Here is a 15,007-nt window from a genome sequence, read left to right as displayed (position 1 = left end):
GCAAAGTCAAAATAGGCTATATCGTAAAAATATATGAAAACCAAAATGTGCTATTTGGTCTAAATTTGGGGTTATGGTTAGACATACGGTTAGCAGTGTGGTTCTGGTTAGATTTAAAATAAAAATGTAAGAAGATAAATTGTAGAAATAGGCTGGTTTATGACTTTGTGTATTTCCCTTAGACCGGTTCGTACATAAAACATACTAATTCAGGCAGCAAAGGCATCGATTTAATGGCGAGGAGGCGGGGGGGGACAGAGATAATATGCATACTTTCTTTATGAAACACCATTTTCCACCATCATAATAGATAGAGTTGGTAATGCAATTTGCGCTCTTCTTCTTCTTCGATGACGTTTAACGGTGGTTGGCATCCAATAAACTGGCATTACCGCCACCTACCAGACTGGAGTACAACTCCCTTATACTTTCCTTTAAAAAATAAATAAACAAATATCCTACCATCTAATACTACAAAAAAAATGAATAAAATTAACACCACCCTACTCCACTATTTAAATCTATTTAGTCCTACCTCAGGCCAACAACCTTAACACATCCAGTAATTCTTCTGATGTCAAGCCCGCACACCCAAATACCTCTCTGTAGTTGCCACCACAACATCATTTTTTTGCGACTTAGGTTCCATCCCTGCAGTACAGTTGATAACCATTGCTATAAATGCCCAAAATCCAATCTTCCTGAAATGTATATCACTTTTTGGCATATCCCTCTGTACTGGTACAGATCTACAACTCACATCACCCCTCTCATGATCCCTCCCCTTGACCCATCTTACTATACTTTCTTCACTGCCTCAGCATATGGCAACTTCTGCACTACTCTAACCCAGGAAACCTCAACCTGCCTCTCTTGCACTGGACATTTTTGATCCTCAGCCCCATCGGCACCCCTACAACTAACACATACCACTACCTTCCCCAATGCTACACATTCCTTTGTCTCATGCCCTTCTCACAACTAGGAATCTCCCTCCAACACACTGCTGCCACATGCCCAAAAGCTTGACACCTGTAACAACGTAATGTATTTGGCACAAAATCTCATACAGGATAACTTAAATATCCTCACATCACATTGTTGGGCAAAGACTCAACATCAAAACTCAAAAGAACAGACAATGACTCTTCTGTTTCACCACTTGCCATGTTGTCTGTGTCGCACCAAATGACAAGCATCACAAACACCGGGAATCTTCCCCTTCAGTTGGTCAACTTTTACATTTACTGTTAACCCAGTAATCATCCTTTCAATGGTGCCATTATCTTGAGAGCAAAACAATTCACATGTCTTGCCCCCATTCGTTTAATGTGGAATGCCTTCTCCCTCTGACCAGCAGAAACACAAACAATTATCACAAGACCACTTCTGGTTACCCTCACCGATTCCACAGCACCCATCTCTGTTTTAACCCAGCCTGAAATCACAAATGGATCAGCCAAAAGGCAGGGGTCCAGTTTTTCCCAAAACTTCACTCCTACTGTCTTCAGCTCAATCTGCTAACACTTTCTACAATTCTTCTTTAGCAAATGATCTCCCTTTTTTCCGCCATTTGTAATCAACTCAAGCTCAGCCTCTTCCTTCCTCTCTCTCTTAGACCTCCTCTGCCTCTCTTTTCCCTCCAGTCCTCCTCCGTATTTCAAATATACATCTCCTTATGATAATACTGCACATCGCCTGATATACATCTTGTTCTTGCATTCTCAAGGGATGCCATTTAGCCGGCTGTCACAATCTCCACAATCTTCGTCTTGATGTTCTTCTTTATCAAAAGCTACTGCAACGCTTTTCCATTTCAAACAAGCGCGCTCTTCCCTGATGTTGCCCTCCCAGTTCAGCCAGGGGTAAACTAACATAGCAGGCATTGAAAGAAGCCTGAGCGGAGTCCCCACTTCTGTTTTTCAGGGGAAACAGAAGTTAGTTAAAAAATACTGTGTCCCTGAAAACCAGAAACATCCTCCAACGCTGCTATGGGTGGGGTGTACAGACTTCTGCAACCTGACTGGCTGAATGCAATATGCAACATCTGGGACTAACATTCTTAGCCACTCTGGCATGGTGGTGGAAAATAGTGTTTCATAAATAAAGCACATATTTTCCCCATATTTTTCTGCCTTCTCACCACTAAATCAAATTGAGAAAATCGATGCCTTTGCAGCCTGAATGGAGAATGTTTCATGTAAGAACCGGTCCACCGGGGATACAAGTGTATATAACCGGCTTCATACAATGCCTTTGGACGGTGAGATAAAACCACTCAATATCGCCATCTGCCAGGCTTTGGGCTAAACTCTGTGGCTGTGACAGCTAGTGAGGACCCTGTCCGGCTCTATTAATGCAAGTTCTACTACACTAACTTAGTGGATAAATGTCAGTCACACAGTCACTATAACATAAAGTCCACTTCCATCAACATGTCAGTCACACAGTCACTATAACATAAAGTCCACTTCCATCAACATGTCAGTTTATTCAAATAATCATTTCAATGTTGTTCATGTGTCAGATAATGACAAACTACAATAACTGGCAGTGCTTCACTCCAAAATGATTATAACATGGCACAGGAAACATTTTGAAAATATACAGAAGAACTGGACTAGCAGTTCTGTAGCTATAAGAAAATACAACTAACTAATCTGAAACATGAGTATAAAAATAAGTGGTCATACAAATGGTGATTTCATTCGTAAAGCAGATATATCAGCTCTCCAGGTGTTCTATCATTATAACACCCTCTTAATGACAGACACTGACAGTAATACTGAAATATTATGTGCACTCGGATACCATACATTAATTAGTTGTCATCTGGCCATGCTAGAAAATATAGAATAAATGTAACTTTCTAACTATAAATTCTTACTCTTACCCACACCCTAACTCCTGTTTGACTAAATCATGCAATTGCTCAACAGTTCTTCTGTATTAGCCAATTCTATCATGGTCATGTAGTGACTACTGCACAAATCCCCTGACTGCCAATTCAGATTGGCCCACTGCCATCAGAGTGAAACGTGAAAAGTTATCAACATAAACAAAAATCAGGCGAGGGGGCATTTCCTCTTTCTAAGGCGTGGGGACTTGGTTGCCTTGGTGATGGCATTCATGAGCAGGCCGGAGAGGCACTTAGGGGCGTCCTGAGAGGAAGGAGAGCAGCATTTCTGGAAGACAGCAGGGGAGGAGGGCTTCTCTGCAGAACAGCGGCTCTCTGCCAGCGTCACTAGCTGGTTCACAGTCAAAGAGAGAAGTTATGAAAACAACAATAACAAAAAGCCTGCTACATCCTTAGACCTACAATATAACTTTAAGTCTAAGATCCTGTAGACACCTGAAGGCCAATCATGTTCATTTTATCCCAATGGGACAACCTGGTTAATATGAGATATGGGGTTGTCTGTGTGAACCTGTGTCAAACTCACCTGTATCTGAACACATGCAGTTCTCTGGTCTGCTGGCAGGGGGCAGCATTGGTCCACTAAGTTCTGGACAGGGAGAGCCACAGGGAACCTGAGAGAGCAGATTGCAAGATCATCTCAGTATACTACATCTTTGTTTTACTCGATAATCAAACCAAATCAGTCAAAGGGCTTTGTTAGACAGATATGTACAAATGTCCCTGGATCAAACTAGCTGCTGTAATAAGATACTTGTGAAAGTTATTGTATCCTACTGTTTTTAAACTCTTGGTAATGGTTTTTGATACAATGCAAATCTGGAATTATAATGTCATTAACCACGTTTCCATCCACAGTTTTACTGTGAGTAAGGTCATACCGTATAAAACAAAACCACAACAACTGTAATGGAAACAGGAGGTTTCAGTGAAATGTTATAAATGCCAAGAGATAACTGTTTGTTTGACATGGTGGGATCTTTTTGTGTCCGTAAAATGTATTATGTGAGAAATGGCGGTGGAAACAGCTTTATGTGCAAATATTGATATAATAACCATCATAGCAAAGTAATCTTGTAGTCACGTGATATGGTGTGGTCCTTCCACTATGACTCAGGAAACTATACAGTTTATTAGGCTACAGATTAAATAAATGATCAACTTCACAGGGTAGTGAAAGTGCACAGTGATGAGCTTGATGTTCCTTTCCAATAAATATTAAGGGTCTTATTCTGGGGACATGATGATTGATGATTGACTGCCATTTGAAAAAAAAAAAAAATATTGGTCACTGTTATCCATAATAAATCTCATCATGTAGACTAGCTTACCCACACTGTATCTGCTAGTTGTTGGCTCGAGCGAATGTGCCAAGACCAGAGTTGGCACATTTACATTTACATTACATTTAAGTCATTTAGCAGACGCTCTTATCCAGAGCGACTTACAAATTGGTGCTTTCACCTTATGACATCCAGTGGAACAGCCACTTTACAATAGTGCATCTAGGTCTTTTAAGGGGGGGGGGAGGGGGAGAAGGATTACTTTATCCTATCCTAGGTATTCCTTAAAGAGGTGGGGTTTCAGGTGTCTCCGGAAGGTGGTGATTGACTCCGCTGTCCTGGGACAGCTATTTATAACAACCGTTTCTGTGACAAATCTATCAGTAGAGTTGGAAATATGATGGAAACACACTGAACTTTAGATTTTTATTCAGGAAAATGGAAAAAAATACATTTTGTGAGCACTACAAAAATCAGCAACAAGTCAGTTTGGTGGAAACACACCACTTGTGAAAAAATGGCAATATTTAAAATCTGTCGCCAGTCGGATGGAAACAGCTACAGTCACCATCTACTACAGTGAAATGTACCCTTTCTGAAAGGTCTGGTTCTGTCACCCAGAAAGATAAACAATCAGGCTGGGCAGCATAAAAATGTGACTGAGGAGGAAAAAGGTCAAATTAAACACACACACACACACACTAATGCTAAACAAACACACTTACTTCTTCTTGATGACCTTGTATGTTTCACAGATGTGTCCGAGGGTGTGAGTCTGTGGTGCGGCAGAGGCAGAGTCTAGCTTTTGGTCATAGTCTGGATGAGGGGCGCGGGAGGAGAAACAGGTATACCTGTCCTCACCTTCTCCCACATCACAACAGGAGGAGTTGTGAGGCCTCCCCTTCTGCTCTTCCTCACAGAACCTGTCAAGCACCTCACGCCACTGAGAAAAATAAAATAAAAATTCACTGTATAGAGGATCATTTATACAGATATTTCTGTTTAGTAGCCTTCTTCAGCATAGGTATGAATTGGATCCTTACTTTTCCCATGTTGACAAGTGCAGGTAGGCAGGCCATAGCACATAGCCCACACACACACACTCCTTACCTTTCCCTCAGCACAGGGTAGCACGTCCTCCTGTCCCTTACAGCAGTGTTTGAACCCTCTCTCCAGGCGGTTCACGGCCTTTGATTGGCGGGCCAGCCAGCCAAAGCCTGTACGTGGCAGGCACTTGGGGGTGTAGAGAGGGCGGTGCTTGCGTAGATGGCAGACCAATCCGATGTTGTCGAAAGTGGGGCGTCCAGGGGGAAAGCTGATGTCAGAGTCTCTGGGAGTAGCTTGGGGGCTCTTCTTGTGCTTCTCCCCTCTGATAGTACGCGGACCGGGCTGGGACCTGGGAGGAAAGGACACAATACATGTAGTCATTCGTTGCCATAAAAAATGACAATTTGAACTTTACAGTTACCCCTAAACGAGGGCTTTGGAGGTCATGAAATGTCTGCCGGTGATTGTCATGCAAATAACGTGACAGTAATTGACAGTTAATTAGGCCTACATGAACACATTTAGCATCTCCTGACTTCCACACATAGCATAGCCTAGAAGCCACTGATGCCACGGTCAGGCTCACGGTAATTGACAGTTAATTAGGCCTACATGAACACATTTAGCATCTCCTGACTTCCACACATAGCATAGCCTAGAAGCCACTGATGCCACGGTCAGTCTCACGGTAATTGACAGTTAATTAGGCCTACATGAACACATTTAGCATCTCCTGACTTCCACACATAGCATAGCCTACAACCACTGATGCCACGGTCAGGCTCACGGTAATTGACAGTTAATTAGGCCTACATGAACACATTTAGCATCTCCTGACTTCCACACATAGCATAGCCTAGAAGCCACTGATGCCACGGTCAGGCTCACGGTAATTGACAGTTAATTAGGCCTACATGAACACATTTAGCATCTCCTGACTTCCACACATAGCATAGCCTAGAAGCCACTGATGCCACGGTCAGTCTCACGGTAATTGACAGTTAATTAGGCCTACATGAACACATTTAGCATCTCCTGACTTCCACACATAGCATAGCCTACAACCACTGATGCCACGGTCAGTCTCACGGTAATTGACAGTTAATTAGGCCTACATGAACACATTTAGCATCTCCTGACTTCCACACATAGCATAGCCTACAACCACTGATGCCACGGTCAGTCTCACGGTAATTGACAGTTAATTAGGCCTACATGAACACATTTAGCATCTCCTGACTTCCACACATAGCATAGCCTAGAAGCCACTGATGCCACGGTCAGTCTCACGGTAATTGACAGTTAATTAGGCCTACATAAACACGTTGAGCATCTCCTGACTTCCACACATAGCATAGCCTAGAAGCCACTGATGCCACGGTCAGGCTCACGGTAATTGACAGTTAATTAGGCCTACATAAACACATTTAGCATCTCCTGACTTCCACACATAGCATAGCCTAGAAGCCACTGATGCCACGGTCAGTCTCACGGTAATTCACAGTTAATTAGGCCTACATGAACACATTTAGCATCTCCTGACTTACACACATAGCATAGCCTACAACCACTGATGCCACGGTCAGTCTCACAGTAATTGACAGTTAATTAGGCCTACATAAACACATTTAGCATCTCCTGACTTCCACACATAGCATAGCCTACAACCACTGATGCCACGGTCAGGCTCACGGTAATTGACAGTTAATTAGGCCTACATGAACACATTTAGCATCTCCTGACTTCCACACATAGCATAGCCTAGAAGCCACTGATGCCACGGTCAGGCTCACGGTAATTGACAGTTAATTAGGCCTACATGAACACATTTAGCATCTCCTGACTTCCACACATAGCATAGCCTAGAAGCCACTGATGCCACGGTCAGTCTCACGGTAGTTGACAGTTAATTAGGCCTACATGAACACATTTAGCATCTCCTGACTCCCACACATAGCATAGCCTACAACCACTGATGCCACGGTCAGTCTCACGGTAATTGACAGTTAATTAGGCCTACATGAACACATTTAGCATCTCCTGACTTCCACACATAGCATAGCCTAGAAGCCACTGATGCCACGGTCAGGCTCACGGTAATTGACAGTTAATTAGGCCTACATAAACACATTTAGCATCTCCTGACTTCCACACATAGCATAGCCTAGAAGCCACTGATGCCACGGTCAGTCTCACGGTAATTGACAGTTAATTAGGCCTACATGAACACATTTAGCATCTCCTGACTTCCACACATAGCATAGCCTAGAAGCCACTGATGCCACGGTCAGGCTCACGGTAATTGACAGTTAATTAGGCCTACATGAACACATTTAGCATCTCCTGACTTCCACACATAGCATAGCCTAGAAGCCACTGATGCCACGGTCAGGCTCACGGTAATTGACAGTTAATTAGGCCTACATGAACACATTTAGCATCTCCTGACTTCCACACATAGCATAGCCTAGAAGCCACTGATGCCACGGTCAGTCTCACGGTAATTGACAGTTAATTAGGCCTACATGAACACATTTAGCATCTCCTGACTTCCACACATAGCATAGCCTAGAAGCCACTGATGCCACGGTCAGGCTCACGGTAATTGACAGTTAATTAGGCCTACATGAACACATTTAGCATCTCCTGACTTCCACACATAGCATAGCCTAGAAGCCACTGATGCCACGGTCAGTCTCACGGTAATTGACAGTTAATTAGGCCTACATGAACACATTTAGCATCTCCTGACTTCCACACATAGCATAGCCTAGAAGCCACTGATGCCACGGTCAGTCTCACAGTAATTGACAGTTAATTAGGCCCACATAAACACATTTAGCATCTCCTGACTTCCACACATAGCATAGCCTAGAAGCCACTGATGCCACGGTCAGTCTCACGGTAATTGACAGTTAATTAGGCCTACATGAACACATTTAGCATCTCCTGACTTCCACACATAGCATAGCCTAGAAGCCACTGATGCCACGGTCAGTCTCACGGTAATTGACAGTTAATTAGGCCCACATAAACACATTTAGCATCTCCTGACTTCCACACATAGCATAGCCTAGAAGCCACTGATGCCACGGTCAGGCTCACGATAATTGACAGTTAATTAGGCCTACATAAACACATTTAGCATCTCCTGACTTCCACACATAGCATAGCCTAGAAGCCACTGATGCCACGGTCAGTCTCACGGTAATTGACAGTTAATTAGGCCTACATGAACACATTTAGCATCTCCTGACTTCCACACATAGCATAGCCTAGAAGCCACTGATGCCACGGTCAGGCTCACGGTAATTGACAGTTAATTAGGCCTACATGAACACATTTAGCATCTCCTGACTTCCACACATAGCATAGCCTAGAAGCCACTGATGCCACGGTCAGTCTCACGGTAATTGACAGTTAATTAGGCCTACATGAACACATTTAGCATCTCCTGACTTCCACACATAGCATAGCCTAGAAGCCACTGATGCCACGGTCAGTCTCACGGTAATTGACAGTTAATTAGGCCCACATAAACACATTTAGCATCTCCTGACTTCCACACATAGCATAGCCTAGAAGCCACTGATGCCACGGTCAGTCTCACGGTAATTGACAGTTAATTAGGCCTACATAAACACGTTGAGCATCTCCTGACTTCCACACATAGCATAGCCTAGAAGCCACTGATGCCACGGTCAGGCTCACGGTAATTGACAGTTAATTAGGCCTACATAAACACGTTGAGCATCTCCTGACTTCCACACATAGCATAGCCTAGAAGCCACTGATGCCACGGTCAGGCTCACGGTAATTGACAGTTAATTAGGCCTACATAAACACATTTAGCATCTCCTGACTTCCACACATAGCATAGCCTAGAAGCCACTGATGCCACGGTCAGTCTCACGGTAATTCACAGTTAATTAGGCCTACATGAACACATTTAGCATCTCCTGACTTCCACACATAGCATAGCCTAGAAGCCACTGATGCCACGGTCAGTCTCACGGTAATTGACAGTTAATTAGGCCTACATGAACACATTTAGCATCTCCTGACTTCCACACATAGCATAGCCTACAACCACTGATGCCACGGTCAGTCTCACGGTAATTGACAGTTAATTAGGCCTACATGAACACATTTAGCATCTCCTGACTTCCACACATAGCATAGCCTACAACCACTGATGCCACGGTCAGGCTCACGGTAATTGACAGTTAATTAGGCCTACATGAACACATTTAGCATCTCCTGACTTCCACACATAGCATAGCCTAGAAGCCACTGATGCCACGGTCAGGCTCACGGTAATTGACAGTTAATTAGGCCTACATGAACACATTTAGCATCTCCTGACTTCCACACATAGCATAGCCTAGAAGCCACTGATGCCACGGTCAGTCTCACGGTAATTGACAGTTAATTAGGCCTACATGAACACATTTAGCATCTCCTGACTTCCACACATAGCATAGCCTAGAAGCCACTGATGCCACGGTCAGGCTCACGGTAATTGACAGTTAATTAGGCCTACATGAACACATTTAGCATCTCCTGACTTCCACACATAGCATAGCCTAGAAGCCACTGATGCCACGGTCAGTCTCACGGTAATTGACAGTTAATTAGGCCTACATGAACACATTTAGCATCTCCTGACTTCCACACATAGCATAGCCTAGAAGCCACTGATGCCACGGTCAGTCTCACAGTAATTGACAGTTAATTAGGCCCACATAAACACATTTAGCATCTCCTGACTTCCACACATAGCATAGCCTAGAAGCCACTGATGCCACGGTCAGTCTCACGGTAATTGACAGTTAATTAGGCCTACATGAACACATTTAGCATCTCCTGACTTCCACACATAGCATAGCCTAGAAGCCACTGATGCCACGGTCAGTCTCACGGTAATTGACAGTTAATTAGGCCCACATAAACACATTTAGCATCTCCTGACTTCCACACATAGCATAGCCTAGAAGCCACTGATGCCACGGTCAGTCTCACGGTAATTGACAGTTAATTAGGCCTACATAAACACGTTGAGCATCTCCTGACTTCCACACATAGCATAGCCTAGAAGCCACTGATGCCACGGTCAGGCTCACGGTAATTGACAGTTAATTAGGCCTACATAAACACGTTGAGCATCTCCTGACTTCCACACATAGCATAGCCTAGAAGCCACTGATGCCACGGTCAGGCTCACGGTAATTGACAGTTAATTAGGCCTACATAAACACATTTAGCATCTCCTGACTTCCACACATAGCATAGCCTAGAAGCCACTGATGCCACGGTCAGTCTCACGGTAATTCACAGTTAATTAGGCCTACATGAACACATTTAGCATCTCCTGACTTCCACACATAGCATAGCCTAGAAGCCACTGATGCCACGGTCAGTCTCACGGTAATTGACAGTTAATTAGGCCTACATGAACACATTTAGCATCTCCTGACTTCCACACATAGCATAGCCTACAACCACTGATGCCACGGTCAGTCTCACGGTAATTGACAGTTAATTAGGCCTACATTAACACATTTAGCATCTCCTGACTTCCACACATAGCATAGCCTACAACCACTGATGCCACGGTCAGGCTCACGGTAATTGACAGTTAATTAGGCCTACATGAACACATTTAGCATCTCCTGACTTCCACACATAGCATAGCCTAGAAGCCACTGATGCCACGGTCAGGCTCACGGTAATTGACAGTTAATTAGGCCTACATGAACACATTTAGCATCTCCTGACTTCCACACATAGCATAGCCTAGAAGCCACTGATGCCACGGTCAGTCTCACGGTAATTGACAGTTAATTAGGCCTACATGAACACATTTAGCATCTCCTGACTTCCACACATAGCATAGCCTAGAAGCCACTGATGCCACGGTCAGGCTCACGGTAATTGACAGTTAATTAGGCCTACATGAACACATTTAGCATCTCCTGACTTCCACACATAGCATAGCCTAGAAGCCACTGATGCCACGGTCAGTCTCACGGTAATTGACAGTTAATTAGGCCTACATGAACACATTTAGCATCTCCTGACTTCCACACATAGCATAGCCTAGAAGCCACTGATGCCACGGTCAGTCTCACAGTAATTGACAGTTAATTAGGCCCACATAAACACATTTAGCATCTCCTGACTTCCACACATAGCATAGCCTAGAAGCCACTGATGCCACGGTCAGTCTCACGGTAATTGACAGTTAATTAGGCCTACATAAACACGTTGAGCATCTCCTGACTTCCACACATAGCATAGCCTAGAAGCCACTGATGCCACGGTCAGGCTCACGGTAATTGACAGTTAATTAGGCCTACATAAACACGTTGAGCATCTCCTGACTTCCACACATAGCATAGCCTAGAAGCCACTGATGCCACGGTCAGGCTCACGGTAATTGACAGTTAATTAGGCCTACATAAACACATTTAGCATCTCCTGACTTCCACACATAGCATAGCCTAGAAGCCACTGATGCCACGGTCAGTCTCACGGTAATTCACAGTTAATTAGGCCTACATGAACACATTTAGCATCTCCTGACTTCCACACATAGCATAGCCTAGAAGCCACTGATGCCACGGTCAGTCTCACGGTAATTGACAGTTAATTAGGCCTACATGAACACATTTAGCATCTCCTGACTTCCACACATAGCATAGCCTACAACCACTGATGCCACGGTCAGTCTCACGGTAATTGACAGTTAATTAGGCCTACATAAACACATTTAGCATCTCCTGACTTCCACACATAGCATAGCCTAGAAGCCACTGATGCCACGGTCAGGCTCACGGTAATTGACAGTTAATTAGGCCTACATAAACACGTTGAGCATCTCCTGACTTCCACACATAGCATAGCCTAGAAGCAACTGATGCCACGGTCAGGCTCACGGTAATTGACAGTTAATTAGGCCTACATAAACACATTTAGCATCTCCTGACTTCCACACATAGCATAGCCTAGAAGCCACTGATGCCACGGTCAGTCTCACGGTAATTGACAGTTAATTAGGCCTACATGAACACATTTAGCATCTCCTGACTTCCACACATAGCATAGCCTACAACCACTGATGCCACGGTCAGTCTCACGGTAATTGACAGTTAATTAGGCCTACATAAACACATTTAGCATCTCCTGACTTCCACACATAGCATAGCCTACAACCACTGATGCCACGGTCAGGCTCACGGTAATTGACAGTTAATTAGGCCTACATGAACACATTTAGCATCTCCTGACTTCCACACATAGCATAGCCTAGAAGCCACTGATGCCACGGTCAGGCTCACGGTAATTGACAGTTAATTAGGCCTACATAAACACGTTGAGCATCTCCTGACTTCCACACATAGCATAGCCTAGAAGCCACTGATGCCACGGTCAGGCTCACGGTAATTGACAGTTAATTAGGCCTACATAAACACATTTAGCATCTCCTGACTTCCACACATAGCATAGCCTAGAAGCCACTGATGCCACGGTCAGTCTCACGGTAATTGACAGTTAATTAGGCCTACATGAACACATTTAGCATCTCCTGACTTCCACACATAGCATAGCCTACAACCACTGATGCCACGGTCAGTCTCACGGTAATTGACAGTTAATTAGGCCTACATGAACACATTTAGCATCTCCTGACTTCCACACATAGCATAGCCTACAACCACTGATGCCACGGTCAGGCTCACGGTAATTGACAGTTAATTAGGCCTACATGAACACATTTAGCATCTCCTGACTTCCACACATAGCATAGCCTAGAAGCCACTGATGCCACGGTCAGGCTCACGGTAATTGACAGTTAATTAGGCCTACATGAACACATTTAGCATCTCCTGACTTCCACACATAGCATAGCCTACAACCACTGATGCCACGGTCAGTCTCACGGTAATTGACAGTTAATTAGGCCTACATGAACACATTTAGCATCTCCTGACTTCCACACATAGCATAGCCTAGAAGCCACTGATGCCACGGTCAGTCTCACGGTAATTGACAGTTAATTAGGCCTACATGAACACATTTAGCATCTCCTGACTTCCACACATAGCATAGCCTAGAAGCCACTGATGCCACGGTCAGGCTCACGGTAATTGACAGTTAATTAGGCCTACATGAACACATTTAGCATCTCCTGACTTCCACACATAGCATAGCCTAGAAGCCACTGATGCCACGGTCAGTCTCACGGTAATTGACAGTTAATTAGGCCCACATAAACACATTTAGCATCTCCTGACTTCCACACATAGCATAGCCTAGAAGCCACTGATGCCACGGTCAGTCTCACGGTAATTGACAGTTAATTAGGCCTACATAAACACGTTGAGCATCTCCTGACTTCCACACATAGCATAGCCTAGAAGCCACTGATGCCACGGTCAGTCTCACGGTAATTGACAGTTAATTAGGCCTACATGAACACATTTAGCATCTCCTGACTTCCACACATAGCATAGCCTAGAAGCCACTGATGCCACGGTCAGTCTCACGGTAATTGACAGTTAATTAGGCCTACATGAACACATTTAGCATCTCCTGACTTCCACACATAGCATAGCCTACAACCACTGATGCCACGGTCAGTCTCACGGTAATTGACAGTTAATTAGGCCTACATAAACACATTTAGCATCTCCTGACTTCCACACATAGCATAGCCTACAACCACTGATGCCACGGTCAGGCTCACGGTAATTGACAGTTAATTAGGCCTACATGAACACATTTAGCATCTCCTGACTTCCACACATAGCATAGCCTAGAAGCCACTGATGCCACGGTCAGGCTCACGGTAATTGACAGTTAATTAGGCCTACATAAACACATTTAGCATCTCCTGACTTCCACACATAGCATAGCCTAGAAGCCACTGATGCCACGGTCAGGCTCACGGTAATTGACAGTTAATTAGGCCTACATAAACACATTTAGCATCTCCTGACTTCCACACATAGCATAGCCTAGAAGCCACTGATGCCACGGTCAGTCTCACGGTAATTGACAGTTAATTAGGCCTACATGAACACATTTAGCATCTCCTGACTTCCACACATAGCATAGCCTACAACCACTGATGCCACGGTCAGTCTCACGGTAATTGACAGTTAATTAGGCCTACATGAACACATTTAGCATCTCCTGACTTCCACACATAGCATAGCCTACAACCACTGATGCCACGGTCAGGCTCACGGTAATTGACAGTTAATTAGGCCTACATGAACACATTTAGCATCTCCTGACTTCCACACATAGCATAGCCTAGAAGCCACTGATGCCACGGTCAGGCTCACGGTAATTGACAGTTAATTAGGCCTACATGAACACATTTAGCATCTCCTGACTTCCACACATAGCATAGCCTACAACCACTGATGCCACGGTCAGTCTCACGGTAATTGACAGTTAATTAGGCCTACATGAACACATTTAGCATCTCCTGACTTCCACACATAGCATAGCCTAGAAGCCACTGATGCCACGGTCAGTCTCACGGTAATTGACAGTTAATTAGGCCTACATGAACACATTTAGCATCTCCTGACTTCCACACATAGCATAGCCTAGAAGCCACTGATGCCACGGTCAGGCTCACGGTAATTGACAGTTAATTAGGCCTACATGAACACATTTAGCATCTCCTGACTTCCACACATAGCATAGCCTAGAAGCCACTGATGCCACGGTCAGTCTCACGGTA

General features: G+C 44.4%; 1 protein-coding gene across 2 annotated transcripts in view; it reads right to left on the bottom strand.

Annotated features, from left to right (window-relative positions):
• Window positions 1–2,471: 2,471 nt before the first annotated feature.
• The window catches only part of LOC115118973 (extracellular matrix protein 1-like), a 36,733-nt gene continuing 24,197 nt past the window's right edge, over window positions 2,472–15,007 (bottom strand). For both annotated transcript variants that reach the window (XM_065027751.1, XM_065027752.1), the window contains 4 exons: window positions 5,311–5,596; window positions 4,926–5,143; window positions 3,444–3,531; window positions 2,472–3,248 (listed from right to left, as the gene is read on the bottom strand). In XM_065027751.1, coding sequence (XP_064883823.1) covers window positions 3,066–3,248; window positions 3,444–3,531; window positions 4,926–5,143; window positions 5,311–5,596 — 775 coding nt within the window. In that variant the 3' untranslated portion in view covers window positions 2,472–3,065. The remainder of the gene's footprint in view (window positions 3,249–3,443; window positions 3,532–4,925; window positions 5,144–5,310; window positions 5,597–15,007) is intronic.

This window comes from Oncorhynchus nerka, linkage group LG14 (assembly GCF_034236695.1).
Source record: "Oncorhynchus nerka isolate Pitt River linkage group LG14, Oner_Uvic_2.0, whole genome shotgun sequence".
Lineage (NCBI taxonomy): Eukaryota > Metazoa > Chordata > Actinopteri > Salmoniformes > Salmonidae > Oncorhynchus > Oncorhynchus nerka.
This window is presented reverse-complemented; position numbering and strand designations above follow the sequence as displayed.